General features: G+C 49.1%; 4 protein-coding genes across 4 annotated transcripts; 3 read left to right on the plus strand and 1 right to left on the minus strand.

The window, feature by feature from the left end:
- The first annotated feature begins 4,444 nt into the window (after positions 1-4,444).
- Positions 4,445-15,160, plus strand: LOC131211310 (probable multidrug resistance-associated protein lethal(2)03659). The gene is made up of 8 exons (XM_058204728.1): positions 4,445-4,463; positions 4,760-5,142; positions 5,217-6,659; positions 6,750-7,392; positions 7,460-7,690; positions 7,757-8,450; positions 8,512-8,759; positions 15,111-15,160. Exons 2-8 carry the CDS (start codon positions 4,780-4,782, stop codon positions 15,158-15,160), a joined length of 3,672 nt encoding a protein of 1,223 aa, XP_058060711.1. The 5' UTR covers positions 4,445-4,463; positions 4,760-4,779.
- LOC131211311 (GPI ethanolamine phosphate transferase 1-like) lies at positions 9,435-12,384 on the plus strand. Its single transcript, XM_058204729.1, has 10 exons — positions 9,435-9,631; positions 9,692-9,858; positions 9,926-10,283; positions 10,352-10,591; positions 10,664-10,820; positions 10,890-11,081; positions 11,152-11,392; positions 11,449-11,600; positions 11,662-11,867; positions 11,939-12,384. The coding sequence occupies exons 1-10, from the start codon at positions 9,501-9,503 to the stop codon at positions 12,264-12,266; spliced, it is 2,172 nt and encodes a 723-aa protein (XP_058060712.1). The 5' UTR covers positions 9,435-9,500; the 3' UTR covers positions 12,267-12,384.
- Positions 11,509-14,940, minus strand: LOC131211312 (zinc finger protein with KRAB and SCAN domains 7-like). Its single transcript, XM_058204730.1, has 4 exons — positions 14,839-14,940; positions 14,554-14,768; positions 13,863-14,488; positions 11,509-13,805 (listed from the first exon to the last, which is right to left on the minus strand). The coding sequence occupies exons 2-4, from the start codon at positions 14,695-14,697 to the stop codon at positions 13,157-13,159; spliced, it is 1,419 nt and encodes a 472-aa protein (XP_058060713.1). The 5' UTR covers positions 14,698-14,768; positions 14,839-14,940; the 3' UTR covers positions 11,509-13,156.
- Positions 15,059-16,472, plus strand: LOC131211313 (DDB1- and CUL4-associated factor 13). The gene has a single exon (XM_058204731.1). The coding sequence runs from the start codon at positions 15,102-15,104 to the stop codon at positions 16,443-16,445; it is 1,344 nt and encodes a 447-aa protein (XP_058060714.1). The 5' UTR covers positions 15,059-15,101; the 3' UTR covers positions 16,446-16,472.
- The last annotated feature ends 94 nt before the right edge of the window (positions 16,473-16,566 follow it).

Here is a 16,566-nt window from a genome sequence, read left to right on the forward strand (position 1 = left end):
ACAGAATATTTTTGGAATGCGTGTGCCGCGTAATGTACCTTCTTCCTGATCGTTACCATCGCGTTGCCGGTTGCGTAAGAGCCAAACGAGAACTTTTATGATTTCTTCACCCAACGGTAGACGAATACGGAACCAAATGGGCACGGCTGTTGGCCACGTGCCGTTGCGATCACAGTTAATTATGCACGCACGACTCCACTCGACACTTGGGCTTGTCCTGTCCTATGGTGGGCGCCGAAAGAGAGTTAGTCACTTGGGTCAGCTTACTTAGATCGGTAGCTAAGCATTTCGAAAATGAAGAAAATGAGAGTCCAAACATGATGTTTTCAATCAACCTTTAAAAATCAACAATTGCAAGGCTCAATAGGCTAATCTCTTACAGACATTCGATCCGTCGAATAGTTGAGCCAATGTTTGGTTTAACGTTTAACAATATGTTCTCCATCGTTGGTGGTTTTTGGGCGATGTTTATTATTAACGCAACTTCACTTTGCGGTCACTCAATCTCACTCTACAGGCTGACCGATAGGTCAACCCGCGGAGTATTCCATTCTGATTACGCATGCAGCAACATCCGTTGATGTTTGATGTCGCAAATACTTTGTATACAGAACGTGGCCCGATGGAGTCCATTGGTTCAATCAGTCTTTTTTTAAATAATCAATCGTAATGCTCTGTCGAAGGGAAGGCACTTTTTGTATGCTCCTATTCTTTCGCAGATTACTTATGGCACGCTCTCGCACGGAAGCAAGAAATGTGTTGGTTGCCCCTTCTTGCTTCTTATCTACGGAGTACTGTTTATGATGCGATGAATTTTGCTGCGTTTTACCGCCAACCGACAGCAGTCCGCGGTTGGTTCCGAACCGGCGTTATCCCTATCACGATCCGTTAGAATTGTAATTGTAATTGTTTGCTGTTCGAATCAGAAACGCTTGTCTTCGAAGAGCATCGTGACATTTCTCGTGGCCCAGCCACGCTCCAAAGTTGTCCTTGTCAACGACCGACCAGAGGGCTTTTTGTCCTTTTGTTTTAATCTGATTATCGCTGGCATGGCGTGGGGGCACCGACAAGAAGACATGAAGCAACGCAAAAAGCGCAATCTCGCGAAACACTATCGCGCTCTGCTTGTGTGGGAACTGTGTGTGGAAAATCAAATATAATAAAAATCCGCAGAAGGCATGTTAATGAGCCGGAAGACAATAAATATTAAAATAACATGTGTAGCCGTGAACTCGACGCAGATTTAACAGATGTCTCTGTTTCGAACTGCAGGAGTCGCAATCTAGAAAGCCATCGGTCAACAGCACCGATCGTCGATTCACCCGATCGTAGCCAGGTTCTTCAGGCCATGATCGTGTGTGGAAGGTCTTATCGGCTGAACAACTCCTGTGCCACCGCGTAGCAGTTAGTGCGAGATATGAAAGAGTCCTTGCTACGGGTCTTTGGATCGTTTCAGTTGATTTCCTGCATTTGCCGTGCTTCGTAGTAGTCTAAGGAAATAACTCTAGTTACCCGTCTGCGATGGTTTGTGATCTATGGTTGAAATTAAAATTTGACATGTCATGAACAACGTGCAACAACGCAACCGCATCCGAAAATGCGGTGCTAAAAAGGTTAATTGACGTCGCTAATTGATCCCCGACCGCGGTGACCCTCGTGATGATTGGCCAATTTTTTTTTGAGACGATTCCCTGTGCGCGAAGTGCAAGGTGTGCCGTTAACATTTATTATTTTTACACTTTGATCACAGATTTCCGTCGTTAGTCGTCTGCCAAAAGACAAAGAATTAGCGGAAGTGAAATCGTTCGTAACGTAGTCTTTCTACTGCTCACTTACAGTCGTTTTTACGGCCCGCGAGTGCCTTGAGAATTTGTGATAACGCGAGAGTGAATCGCTAGGAAACGGATATGCGAAGGTAGTTTTACTCTCGATCGGCGTGCAAAGAAAAAATCCTGAATCCTTCGCCAACAGCAGTTCCGAGTGGTCACGCTGGATCGCGGACACGCTACAGAAGAACCGTCGATCCGGTGATTCGCCAACTGTCCAGTTCATGTGCCTCACTACGTTGCTGCTGTACTTGGTGTATCAATTTTGCTTCAATTTGTGTACATCGAACGGTGACCAACACCAGTCGCCGCCAACGACGCTGGTTGAACTATTGTTCCAACGGGTTCCACGTGTCCGCACACCGCAGCCACGATGGACAGCTCAAGTAAGCCGGTGAAGAAGAACCCGCGCAAGGGAGCCTTTTGTCTGTCGCAGCTACTCTTCGGCTGGTTACTACCACTATTCTACCGCGGATCCCGCCGAGGTCTCGGCAAGGACGATCTGACCAAGTGTCTGAAGGCGGATCGATCGGAGCAGCTCGGCGATCGACTGGAGGAGTGAGTAAACGAATTAAATGCGCCATTAAACGTTTTTCACCGTCTAAATCGACAGTTGTAGTTCAAGGTGTCCACAATCTCTCTGCGTTAGTGACCCACATTCTACATTCTCATGACAATGATTTCCGACCACAGCCTTGACACGATCTTCTCCGCTTACTAAATATTGGTTCGGTCCTCTTGCAGCCTGTTGAAAATAAATACACAAATGCAATCGTTAGTTTAGACATAGAGTATAGGGTAAACGTGTCTCCAGCTTATGTAACGTGCGTTTTGCTTCCAAAGTGTGTCACATCCGTTCAACATTCGGTTGTTGTTGTTTCTGGCACGTTATCACTTTTTGGGCGAATACTACCAACACCATAGGCCGTAGGATTTATCAACGAAATTTATGACACCATATCATAGAGCTTGTTACTAACCTAGGCCAAGATGGTTCAATGGTTTTTCGCAGAAAAGAAACTTTAGTAAGATTACCTTGAAACACTTTTGTTTCTTGTTGCGATTCGAATGCTGCTCAAAAGGGAAATAAAAAAGCTATCATTCTTAATATTTTATTACGCAAGTTGTTTTCGGCCAATGCTTTGAAATACCTACCGCACAGCACTTGTTTGGTGCGAAACTTTGCTCGGAACAGGAGACCGGTATTGGCGGATCATTAACAACAAAACCTGTCCACCACCGAGATTTCGGGGCGATGATTGGTTTTTACAAATGTTCTGCACAAACCTGTTTCTTGGTTGAGGGTGTTAAGAGGCTAGCCGAAACCTTTTATTTCGTTTCCATTTCCGTTAACCCCGGCGGAGGAATAGTCATTTGATCCAAATTTATAGTAATGGTTGAAAATAATAATCAATTATTTCCCCAACAAATATGATTCTTTCCCACGTGGCGATGTTCACAATATTGCACAAGAAACATGGCCAAGAGCAGTAGAAGTCGATTAGATCTGAATCAAACTACATTTCAGGGACTTCTATCAGCAAAATCCTAGTCCATTGGTAAGGCTTGGACAAATTGATCAAGGCAAGATCAATGAAGCAATTCCATTAATCATCTACATTGTGCGTGAAGGAATCAATCTTCATCAAATTCCTCTGCAGACAATAGAGTAGTCTTCTCTATTTTCGTTTCCTTCTAACTGCTCGACTTCAATAACTTAAAGATTTGGTAAAACTCTTTTGTAGGTACTCTTTTGTGGAGATTTTGGTCCATTTTCTTTTAAAAGCTCATTTTGAAACAGAACACAACCATTAGATAAATGTTTCTGGAAGCGATCTCGTGCATCTTTTCATTGATTTCTTCGTCCAATCCGCTGCAAACGTTATTGCTTCTAGTAAATCATGTTGTTCATTGATGAACGATGATCCTAGAAGGATGGCCTTCTGGAAGGCCAGTGGTTGCATTCGGGTGCGTTAATCTTTTCCGGTAAACCCACAATAGCCGGTTCACCGTTATCATCGGTATTACCCTCCGAAGGCCACAATCAATGATGCGTCTCAATTATGCTGTGCTTGTGCTGCGTTTGATTAAGTTGCGTCTGCCGATAAACGACTGATTTACTGTGCCGTTCGGATTTCTTCTACCAGGCAGTGGGAAAAGGAACTGTCTCAGGCACGCATCGCCAGCCGGCAGCCAAAACTTCGGAACGCTCTTTTCCACACGTTCTACAAACAGTGCCTGTTCGATGGGTTGCTCATCTTCCTGTTCGTCCTTATTAAGTGAGTCGTGCGTCAGCATTCCTCCAGTGTCGCTGTCAATATTAAAATACTCAATACCTCTACCGCCGCAGAACGATCCTGCCCGTGGTGCTGGCCCAGTTGCTGATACAGTTTCAAGAACCGAGCGCCAACTCGACGCATCTAGCCGTGCAGGTGCTTGAGGATGTCGTCCCGATCAGCACACTGCCACCGGTGGCCATGCCGTTAATGATGCCGGACACCACCGTGTCCCAGCTTGAATCGCTAGTGTTCGACCAAGAGGCTATGATCAATCGTCGGCGAAAAAGGCGTATTATGCACGACGATTTGCCGTCGCTGACCAACAGCATTGGAGGGGAGTCTGCAGGCCTGCAAGAAGGTATACTGATTAGAACTTAAGGAGTTGATTAATTAGGCTTACGATCAACCATCGACGGCAATCAAACGAAGTGGTAATTTCGCTTTCGATTCAACGACGCTCACGTTTTCTATGTAGGGCGGCAGATACGCACATGTCAAACTGAGGTAGCGCTTGGTTGAATTTGCACCAATTTGACGTAAATGTATTAAGTGGTGTTTTCGTCTATGAGCCTCTTATCTGGCCACTTTCATGTTTCAAAGCCGAAAGTAGGTAGCTTGTACGGCGAATGAACAACCACCACATCTCTCTTATAGACGATTCATCTGAAACGACCATGCTGCCGGTTCTTCCTTACGACGACGATACAGTGGTTGCCGCAAACCAGACGCTGATCGACAACTTCGAAGCCTTTCTGGAGCACGCCTGGAACGATGTGCTTTGGTTGTCGTGGTTGCTGGTAGTGCTGACGCTGTTGGGTTGCTTCTGTAGCCATCATTCCGACCTACGGCAGCGTTTGATAGGGGCACGGATGCGCATAGCCAGCTGCTCCGTGATCTACCGCAAGACGCTCCGCATGTCGAAGAAGGCCGCCGGTCGAACACCGGCCGGCTACATGATTAACCTGCTGTCGAACGACGTAAGTCGGCTGGATTATGGATTCATCTACAGCCACTACGTTTGGGTGCTTCCGTTTCAGGTTGGTAGTCCTTTCAGGTTGGTGGCATTTGATTGCGTGATGTGAATTTTACTTTCGGGGTTCCGGTGTTTTAGGCCTGCTTCACCTGCTATCTGATCTGGCGCCGCGTACAATGGGCCGCGCTCGTCGGAGTGATTGGATTGCTGGTCAAAACCATCCCAGTCCAGACGGGGTTGAGTCGGCTGAGTTCGATCATTCGGATGCGGGTGGCGAAAAAGACCGATCAGCGGGTCGGCATCATGAACGAGTTGATTCAGGGCATCCAGGTGATCAAGATGTATGCCTGGGAGAAACCGTTCCACAAGGTGGTTTCGATTGCGCGCAAGAAGGAAGTGCGCCAGATACGGTGGGCCTCGTACATCCGGGGGATCTACCTCAGCACGATGGTGTTTACGGAGCGCTCGACCCTGTTCCTAGCGATCGCCTGTTGCGTCATCGAGGGACGCTCTATTACCGCCGACATCGTGTTCCCGATGGCACAGTTCTTCAATGCGCTTCAGCTGACGGCAGCGATCTTCTATCCGATGGCCGTGTCGCTCGGTGCTGAAGCACTCGTGTCGATCGATCGCGTTCAGGAGTTTTTGGCACAGGAGGAACACGACCCGAATGCACAAGCGGCAGCATCCGGGTTGCACAGAAACGCACCGAATGATATGGTCGACGACGGTAGCAGTAGACCAGCGATCGAGCTACAGAACGTAACCGCAAGCTGGGAGGAAACGACTGAAAAAACACTGAAGGACATCAGTGTAAAGATCGGGCCCGGGAAGCTCCTGGCAGTAATCGGCCCGGTTGGGTCGGGGAAAAGCTCATTGTTGCAGTTGCTGCTGGGAGAGCTGCCCATCCAGAATGGCACCGCTACGATCTACGGGGACATATCGTACGGTTCGCAGGAACCGTGGCTTTTTACCGGCACCGTGAGGAATAACATCCTGTTCGGACTGCCGTACGATCGGCAGCGTTATCAGACGGTAGTGCGACACTGTGCTCTGTCCACCGACTTTCAGCAGCTTCCCGATGGTGATAAAACGGTGGTCGGTGAACGTGGTACCTCGTTGTCCGGTGGCCAGCGGGCACGCGTGAGCTTGGCGCGTGCCGTCTACAACAACGCGTCGATCTATCTGCTGGACGATCCGCTCAGTGCGGTCGATGCCCACGTCGGTAAGCATCTTTTCGACGAGGTGATCGGCCCGCGGGGCTATCTGGCACAGAAGCACCGTTCGACCCGTGTTCTCGTGACACACCAAGTTCACTTCCTGAAGGAGGCCGATTGGATAGTGATCGTCGAAGGAGGAAAGCTGGTCACGCAAGGCACGTACACGGAACTGGCCAATGGGAAGGTGGATTTCGGAAAGTTACTGAACTGTGGGGAAAAGGAGGCGAAGGAAAAGGCTAGTGGTGCGAGCGAGGAGGACGTCCTGGCATCCGACATTCCTGACGACGAAATACCGTTCATCGACGGAGTGACGCTGGATGGGTACAAGCTACTGAAGGGCAGTACAGTTTCATTGCGAGGCGTTACACCCAGCTCTTGTGCGGTAAGTATGCTTGTTCATGCGACGGTACAGCGTGGTCCCGGCATTCACCTTTCTACTTTCGATCCGTAGTCAAGTGTCGCGGATCACCTTGGACGTCAGGTAGCGGAAGATCAGGCCGAGGGAAGCATTTCGTGGCGTATCTGGACCACATACTTCCTCTCGGGAGGAAACATTCTGATGCTGTTGTTCACCTTGCTCATGCTGCTCCTTTCGCAAGCGATCGTCAGTGGATCGGATTACTTCGTTACCTACTGGACACGCCAGGAAGAGAAACGGCTCGTGGATGAGGATGCCGTCCACACGTCGACGGTTGATTTTCTGTACACGTACGGCGTGATTATCATCGGTGTTGTCGTTTTCACGATCTTCCGCGGGTATCTCTTCTTCAACATCTGCATGAAAGCATCACGCAATCTGCACGATCGGATGTTCGCCAAGATTCTGTCCGCACCGATGCGCTTCTTTGACATCAATCCATCGGGTCGCATTCTGAATCGCTTCTCGAAGGACATGGGCGCGATCGACGAACTACTACCGAAGGCAATGATCGAAGCCATCCAGATACTGTTGGTGATGATCGGTATCCTCACGATGATTACGATCGTCAATCCGTTACTGCTGGTACCTTTGTTCGGGGCGGTGCTCCTCTACGCAGTCGCCCTCAAGCTTTACCTTCGTCCGATACAGGATCTTAAGCGTCTCGAGGGTATCAGTAAGTGTCCCGCAGCGATAACGTATCAAAGAATGAGTTACTTACCCCCCTAAACGTTTCCTTACAGCGCGGAGTCCGGTGTTTTCTCATCTTTCCGCCACACTGACGGGGCTTTCGACCATCCGAGCGAGCAATGCACAGGAAAAAATTCGGGAGGAATTCGACGAACTACAGAACGTGCACTCGGCCGTGTGGCAGTTAACGATGGCCAGCAATGCGGCGCTAGGTTTATGGTTGGATTGCATCAGTACGGCGTTTGTGGCTTGCGTTACCTTCAGCTTCATCGTGCTTCACCAAAGTAAAAGAACTATGAGTGAAACGATCCCATAGCCTTTACTAAACTGTTTTTGTACACTTCGTGCAGATACTTACAGTGCAAACGTTGGCTTGGCCATTTCACAAGCCCTAATCCTGACCGGTATGGTGCAGTACGGTATTCGGCAGACGACGGAATCGATCCAGCAGATGACGGCCGTGGAGCGTGTCGTGCAGTACACGGAAATCCCCTCGGAACAAAACCCCCCGAAAGTACCACCGGGAGATTGGCCGTGGAAGGGGCAGGTACAATTACACAATATGTCACTCTGTTACGAGCCAAACGCTCCGCCGGTACTCAAAAACCTGGAGCTCATCATCGAGCCGACGTGGAAAGTAGGCATCGTTGGGCGAACCGGTGCTGGCAAGTCGTCACTAATCGGTGCCCTGTTCCGATTGGCACGCATCGAGGGTCGCATCATGATCGACGGCATCGACACGGGGGTGATCGCGTTGGAGGCGCTGCGATCGAAAATATCGATCATCCCACAGGATCCCGTCCTGTTTAGTGCCACGATTCGCTACAATCTGGATCCATTCAGCCTGTACGACGACGATATGCTATGGCGTGCGATCGGTGAGGTCGAGCTGCGCTCGTCCATCAACGGACTGGACTATATGGTGACGGAAGGGGGCACCAATTTCAGCGTTGGCCAGCGCCAACTTATCTGCCTGGCGAGAGCGATTTTGCGGAACAACAAAATCCTGGTGCTCGATGAAGCGACGGCCAACGTTGATCCACAGTATGGGAACGATTTGCCGCCATTCGGGAGAGTCTTGACTTATTCCACTTTTCTTTTGCAGGACCGACGCTTTGATACAGAAAACGATTCGGGAAAAGTTTAAACATTGCACCGTGCTGACGGTGGCTCATCGGCTCCACACGGTAATGGACTCTGACCGGATACTCGTAATGGATGCAGGTGTAGCACGTGAGTTCAACACACCGCACGAATTGCTGCAGCAGGACGGCAGTATCCTGAAGGACATGGTCGAAGCGACCGGAGCCTCCGAAGCGGAATCTCTGAGGCGCATTGCCGCGGAAGCGTTCGCCCGAATGGACCCCAATCGGCACCTGATGAACGGTATGCCGAATCCGTGGCGCTTCGGAAAGGAAGGGAACAGTTCGAACCATGCGATCGAATAGGCTTTCGCATAGTTCGAATACGCATCACAAGCGCAAGTCTCTGTCAACGGGCCATGCGGGGAAACTGAAACTTACGCAGGGGAGTCATAGAATCACCGGGGATCAACCGTCGGCATTAAGCTTTTGCGTCTCGTTTTGAATCTACACCTTAGGCTTAAGTTACTTTTTAATGTTGGTACTTTAACAAACACATACAACAAAGGATATGTACTTTAATTTTATTTGGATCACCCAGAAGCGCGTGGAACTGCCAGCGGTTTACAAGTAATAAAATCGACAATTTTTGTCTTTTAAAGTGGGCACTTCATAATTCAAAACTATCACTGGATCGTTGTTGGGTAACGCAGATGACTGATCATTGGTCTTACCATCATCTTCCAGGAATATTTCCAACATTATAGTGTAATTGTTTTCAAAATGAGGTTGAATGCAAAATCCTTCGTTTTGCACCAGAAACTTATCAATTCGTCGGTACAAACTGACGGCAGACAACAACCAAAAAGCCGGCACTGACAGCACCTCGTCGTTATTTGTTTACTTTGTGAATTGCGACTGGCGACGCCTTTGCTAATCAGAAACAGTTAGTGCCGCGTTGCAATATGCACTTTATCCGAGCAGTCCCGAGTTTGTGTCCCGTGTTCTCAAAATGAAGCTTTTCTTGCTGGCCATAGCTATTCACGTTATCTTCCTACTGTCCATTTTCTACATACACTTCCAATCGCCAATACTCCAGGGACTGCCGGTTGGACGGGAACACGATCGACCACCGGCTGATCGGTAGCTATGAAAAATGCATCGTTTTATGGCCGTTTTTCAACCGTAGCTTACATTTTACAGGCTGGTGCTGTTTGTTGCGGATGGCTTGCGAACAGAATCATTTCTAAAACACAATCTGAATCGCACCCGTTTTCTTCGTGAAGTACTTCTGACGCAGGGAGTATTTGGCATATCCAACACCCGGGTTCCTACTGAATCCCGCCCCGGTCATGCTGCTTTGCTGGGAGGTATCCGGTAGCTGTCGGCCGTAGGTTGATGTTACGCCACTAAACACGTAGCTATTCCCTTCCGCAGGTGTACACGAGGACCCCAGTGCTGTGTTCAAGGGATGGAAGGAAAATCCCGTCGAATTCGACTCGGTCCTGAACCGTTCACGTGTCAGTTACTGCTGGGGTAGTCCGGATATCATCGACATGTTTTCGCGTGGGGCAGTTCCGGGCCGGGTGCACACCGATACGTACGCAAGTGGAGATGAAATCTTTGCTCAATCGGCCAACACTTCACTGTTGGATGTTTGGGTTTTCGATCGCGTTCGTCAATTTCTAGCCGCCGAAAGCACCAAACGGGATGTATTATCAACCACAAAAGTCATCATTTTTCTGCATCTTCTCGGTTTGGATACGGCCGGGCACGTACACAAGCCCTATTCAGAGTAAGTGGCGGAACGGAGAGCCGATTTTGTTTCGCCGATTTCCGGTTGATCATTCGATTTTCACGCAGACTTTTTACGGAAAATCTGCTCACTGTCGATCAAGGCATTGCATCGATCGTTGAACTGATAGAACAGAGCACTGGGCACGATGGACGGACGGCGTATGTTTTTACATCCGACCACGGCATGACCGATAAGGGATCGCACGGTTCGGGTAATCCGTTCGAAACGGAAACACCATTCCTGGCGTGGGGAGCCGGACTTAGACACTGGAATCGGACTGGAATCGAAGCCGTCGATCTAAGACAGTAAGTTCGCTATTGATAGTGCTTTTTGAGTAGCTATTGGCCGCAATCACTGATATACGAATGTTGTGCTAGGAATATTGTGAGTTTTCTGGAGCTGGATGGAAATAGTATACCGGTGCATCAGATTAACCAAGCGGACGTGGCACCGCTTATGTCGGCTATCCTCGGCATAGCGGTACCGAAGAATAATTTGGGAACGCTGCCTCATCATCTGCTGAACGTATCGGAGGTAAATACAAATCATTTTCCGATTTTAATAGTTAGTATCTAATGTTGAGGGTTTAAAACTTGCTCACAGGAGTATGCAGCTTGGGCAATGAGCAACAATGCAGACCAGTTGCTGGAACAGTACCTCCACTGGCAACGGGAAGCGGAAAGAAAAACGCTTCAATCGCTGGCCCCAACGGAACAGAAAAACTTCAAGACGATGATTGAAAACTTTGTAGCACAAATCGAAAGCTCAACAGAGGCGAACGAGTTTGTTAAAGTGGTGAGTTGCCTTTGTTTTTGGCGGGTTACTTCAAAAAGCGCCGTTTAATGTGTCGGTGCTTATTGTGTAGCAAAAGCTGTGCCATATGCTGATGCACCTGAGCCTGGAAGCGATCCGATACTTTCAACGATACCATCAACCGGAGCTGTTCGTTGCCCTTACCCTGACAATGCTGGGTTGGTTGTTGTTGCTGGCGAAGGAAACCTTTACCACTCCAAGCCTGGCCACACACACCAGTAGCGTTGGTTACAGCCAACTTGTCGCTCTAATGGCAGTATTAGTGGCCGCTTGTGTTGTAGTTTTAAACATTGGTGGGTTCGCAAAGAAAATCTTATTCTGCACACTGGTCAACGGTTTTTATTTACAGCCCAAAGAACACCGCCCGTAACGTTATTATACTTCCTAGTTCCCATCGCACTGTGGGGTTACATAGCAGCTCACTGGAGGGAATACACACACCTGGTAAGGCTGAAGACTGTGATCTATTGTTTAGGATTTGTAATTGTCGTAGAAACCCTGGTAAGATGCGAGTTTGTGGGTAAGAAATTAGCTCTTCGCTTAAGCGCCTAATCAATTACAGGTTTTAGCATTCATGGATCGACGGTTGTTGGCTCCCCTTCTTTGGCTCCATTGTGTCCTCGTTGGGGCGTGTCTGTATAGAGTGAAACAGAGCGGCACACAGTTTCCATGGCCCATCTTTTGGCGATGGTTTATCTGCAACACGCTTCTGGCAGGATTTCCCTTAATACCCAACGTGGATCGTGACAATTCGAACGTTTACTTGCTGTAAGTAGTTATAACCCGCACCTTCGAATATCAGAACCACCATTTTTGCTGAGTTTACGCTCCATTGGCAGCATTCTATCGATCATTGCCTGGACCGTTACCAACATCGTAATATTGAAAAGGGGAACACTTTCTTCCTTCCTCACTGTGGCTAACATCTTGCTGCAACTGTTACAAGCGTTCAATCTACTGTACATCATCAGTGCGATCGAGTCTTCGCAATCCGTTCCGCAATGGAGTAGGACTTCTTGTTGGGTGTTTTCGGGTACGTTTCGAGCAACTGCAGGAGATTCACATCGAACAATGGTTGAACCGATATGTTCTTTCGACAGCACTGGGACTAGTGACACCGCTGCTAGGGAGCACCATGATTGCGGATCGTATGCTGGCGTTATTTAGTGGTCTTAGCGTGCCCTACACGATGCTCTCGCTATCGTACGAACCACTGTTTCTGCTGTGCTTCTGCTTGACTCTCTACAGCTGGTTTGAGGTGGAGAGTTTTTTGGTGCACGGAAAAGTGAAGGTAAAATTATCATAGATAGACAGAAGAATTGAATGATCTTCCATTGTGGTTCGTCTTTTAGAATTTATCGTTTTGCTCGTCGAAAACTGCGCAAGCCCCAGTCGACGTTCACCAAACGCGCCGCTGTTTGGCATTTGTAAGTGTAGATAGCAAAAATGGTCCGCAAAGAGAAGATTTACAAAAAATGTGCCTGTGACTCTTCGGTAGATGCTGTTTCTTCTAACTTCATTCTTCGGTACTGGCAATTTGGCAACGGTCAGTTCGTTCGATCCGAACTGGGTCCGATGCTTCGTGACAACCTTCTCACCCTTCACCATGATGGCCCTGATCGTACTCAAGCTGCTGGTTCCGCTGGTGCTGGTAGTTTGCTCGCTAAAAGCAATGGTTATCGTTACAGCCGTAAGATGCCGTTAACTAATGGAAGCCACACAAAAAGAAACCGATCTTCTAATCCCGATTCTAATCCCATTCGCAGGTTGAGAAGAGGAAAATCTTCACCCTCACGCTAATCGTGTGCGATTGGATGTGTTTGAACTTTTTCTTTCTCGTCCGCAACGAAGGATCGTGGCTCGAGATCGGTACTTCGATATCACACTTCGTCATCATCGAGTGCACGACCATCGTAGTGATGATGCTGTACGAACTGGCCCGCGTTGTTTCGGAGTGCTCACTAATCGAGAGGAAACGGGGACCACAATACCTGCCGTTCTCCAATAAAGTGCGAACGGAGTAGCGAAATTAGAATGGCCTATCACACGTATATTAATTATGATTTCGACTGCGGAAAAGTGGTCGATGGCAAGTGTCTTTGGTGACTTTTCAAGTGTTGCATCAGGCCGTTGCGTTTGATGAACGACTTACTACAAATACCACACACGTACGGCCGCTCACCACTGTGGATACGCTGATGGGACACCAGATCACTCTGCTGAGAGAAGCCCCTATCGCAAAGATCGCACATGTACGGTTTTTCCCCGGTGTGCGTTCGCATGTGCAGCTGCAGCAGATAGACGCGCGAGAATGCGCGATTGCACACCTTACATGCGTGCGGCCTTTCCTGTGTGTGCTGCCTCATGTGCACTCGCATATTAGAGCTCTCGGTAAAGCATTTCCCGCAGATCGAACATCGGTACGGCTTTTTGCCCAGATGGCGCCGTTCGTGGGCGTCTAGGCCGGTCGAAGTGGTGAACCGTTTTGCGCAGAACCGGCACTCGAACGGCCGTTCGCCCGTGTGTGTGCGACAGTGAGCAACCAGAGCGGAAGCTGAAACCCAACATTTGCCGCAGTGTGGGCATATGTGTGATTTTTTACGTACAGCCATCTTAGCGGCATCATTTTGGTCAGCGGAAGACGAAGATTCCGGTACGTACTTCCCTCGTTGACATTTTGTTTCGTGCTCCGTTAGCTTCTTGATACTGAAACGAGATTGCAAGATTAACGAAAAAAAGATGTTGGAAAGATGCAGCACATACCTGCGAAATGCTTCCAGACACTTCTCGCACGCCAGGACACTGTGACCACGCAGATGACGAGCAAAGTGGAGCGTTGTCACAAAGGAGGCTCCGCACTGGCTACAGACGTGTCTTAAATCTCTCGTCTTACGTGAGCTTAACCCAGGACTATCGCCTACTGCCACGTTAAGCGCGTTAGTTTCATGCGACCCGACAGCAGTTTCGTTTGAAGGTGATTGCGCCACTGTTTCGATGCTAAAACGATCGCCAAACTCACTCTCGTCCAGTCTTTCCTCGTCCAAAATGGTTCCTGTTTCGATGTCCTCTGTGTGGACCGGTTGGAATTCGGCCTCCGGATCAGCCTCCTCAGGATCAGTGAGCATGGTTGTCAGTTGCTCATCTTCGAGCTCTTCCACATCCTGTGCCCCGTTTGCAGCCAGGTCGGGTACTTCATTGGCCACGACCACATCCTTTACGTGTAGCTCATCCGATGAATCTAACCACTCTATGCAATCCGGTTCTTCTGACGCTAGACTATGTAGCAGTTCCATTGTCTTTTTGCAACGCATCCAGAACCGTTCCGCAATCGCCACATTATCCAAGCAATCGAAGCAAATTTGCTTCGAATATCCGTCGCCGGGCAATATCTACGGAGCAGGACGCGCTAGGTGTTTGGGATTACCACTTTATTCGCAGCGGATGCGTCACTTACCGTAACCCGGCCATTTCGCTCGATGAGCTCGCTTATTTTCTTCCGAAACTCGTCCAGCACATCGAACACGTGTACCATATTCTTCGTTTCCTGAAGGCAGCAACGGCAAGAGTCCGGTAGTATCATTGCGCCGTCGTTGGTCATTGGATCTTATACTTTATGTCCGTGAAATTTTCAGCATTTCACCTGAGAGTGGCTTCAATTGGGATTTTAAACTGGAACCAAAACAAACAAGTTAAGATAGAATCCAATTCACGCAAAAGTAATCCTTATGCACAGTCTAACCTGCGTGTGTGGCTAAAATGAAACTACACAACGTACGATACAGAACATAATTACCCTCCTTCGGCAATACTTACGATTTTCAGACACTTAAGATAAAAGAATCTGATACAATTTTCACACTGGATGCCGATCGTTTTGTTTGTATGCACCATCCCCTCCATGAGCGGCTGTCAGATTTTTTGACAGCTGGCAGCTCTTTTGACAGTCGGAAGACCTACGTTGGAAAGCGTGCGGAGTGCGAACTTGTAAACAGCCCCATCGTCATGAAAGTTAAAGTAATTTCCCGCAATCCGGACAATTATTGTCGCGAAACCAAGGATGACATTCACAAGACGTTCCGGAACTACAATCCAGAGCTGCACCCGTTCCAGGGAGCACGGGAATATGTGCGTGCGCTGAACGCAACCAAGCTGGAGCGTGTGTTTGCCAAACCGTTTGTCGGGAATCTGGACGGCCATAAGGATGGCTTAGCGGTGCTGGCGAAAAACCCGCAGCAACTGTCGGTCCTCGCGAGTGGTGCTTACGATGGAGAAGTTTGCATTTGGGACGTCGCGAATAAGAGGCGCATGGTATCGCTGGCCGCACACAGTGGCTACTGCCGGGGCATAGCATTCACGACTGACGGTGAGCGGATCCTAACCGTCGGTGATGATAAAAACATCAAAGTATGGGACTACAATCAGGACTGGGAAGATGGGAACCGGGTGCAGAGGCCTCTAAACACCATTCTGACGAAGGGCGTTTGTGTGGCGTTGTCGCACAGCTACGATAGCTCGGCGTTCGCAACGAGCGGAGACACCTGCCACATCTGGGACGAGGAACGGAATGAGCCCCTGAAGGAGCTCAAGTGGGGCGTCGATATGGTGCACGATATCAAGTACAATCCGATCGAAACTTCTCTGCTGGCCGCGTGCTCATCCGATCGTGGCATCATACTGTGCGATCAACGCGAAAAGAAGCCGCTCCGGAAACTGATCATGACCTTGCGTTGCAACCAGTTGGCCTGGAATCCGATGCGGGCGTTCAACTTTACTGTTGCCAACGAGGACGACAATTTGTACACATTCGACACGCGTTCGTTGAACGTGCCGATCACGATACACAGTGGACACGTGTCATCGGTCACGTCTCTCGACTATGCACCCACCGGGCGGGAATTCACATCCGGGAGCTACGATAAAACGGTGCGCATCTTCGAGGCCAACAAAGCGACCAGCAGAGAAATCTATCACACCAAACGGATGCAGCACGTGACGTGCATGGCGTGGAGCTTGGACAATAAGTACATCTTCTCGGGATCCGATGAGATGAATGTACGCGTCTGGAAGGCGAACGCGTCGGAAAAGCTGGGCTCACTGCAGGCCCGAGAGAAGAACGCTTTCAACTACAACGCGGCGCTGAAGGAAAAGTACGCGGCGCATCCCAGCGTCCGGCGGATCGCTAAGCACCGGCAGGTACCGAAAACGGTGTACAAGGAGCAAGAGAAGCTGCGCTCAGTTAAGCAGAAACAGAAGCGGAAGGAAGAGAACCTGAGACAAAACTCACGGCCGGGCAAAGTGCCGTACGTGCCGGAGCCTAAGAAAAAGATTGTTCGATTGGAACATTGAACTGCACGCATTTTGTTGCCACTAATAAACCCTGGTTTACGAATAACTTTTTCTAAAGCCAATTCACGGCACGCAGAAGGGAAGTTCACAGGGCGTCTTCGCGACCGCTTTTCTGGGACGG

The sequence above is a fragment of the Anopheles bellator genome, chromosome 2 (genome assembly GCF_943735745.2).
Source record: "Anopheles bellator chromosome 2, idAnoBellAS_SP24_06.2, whole genome shotgun sequence".
In the NCBI taxonomy this organism is placed as follows: Eukaryota; Metazoa; Arthropoda; class Insecta; order Diptera; family Culicidae; genus Anopheles; species Anopheles bellator.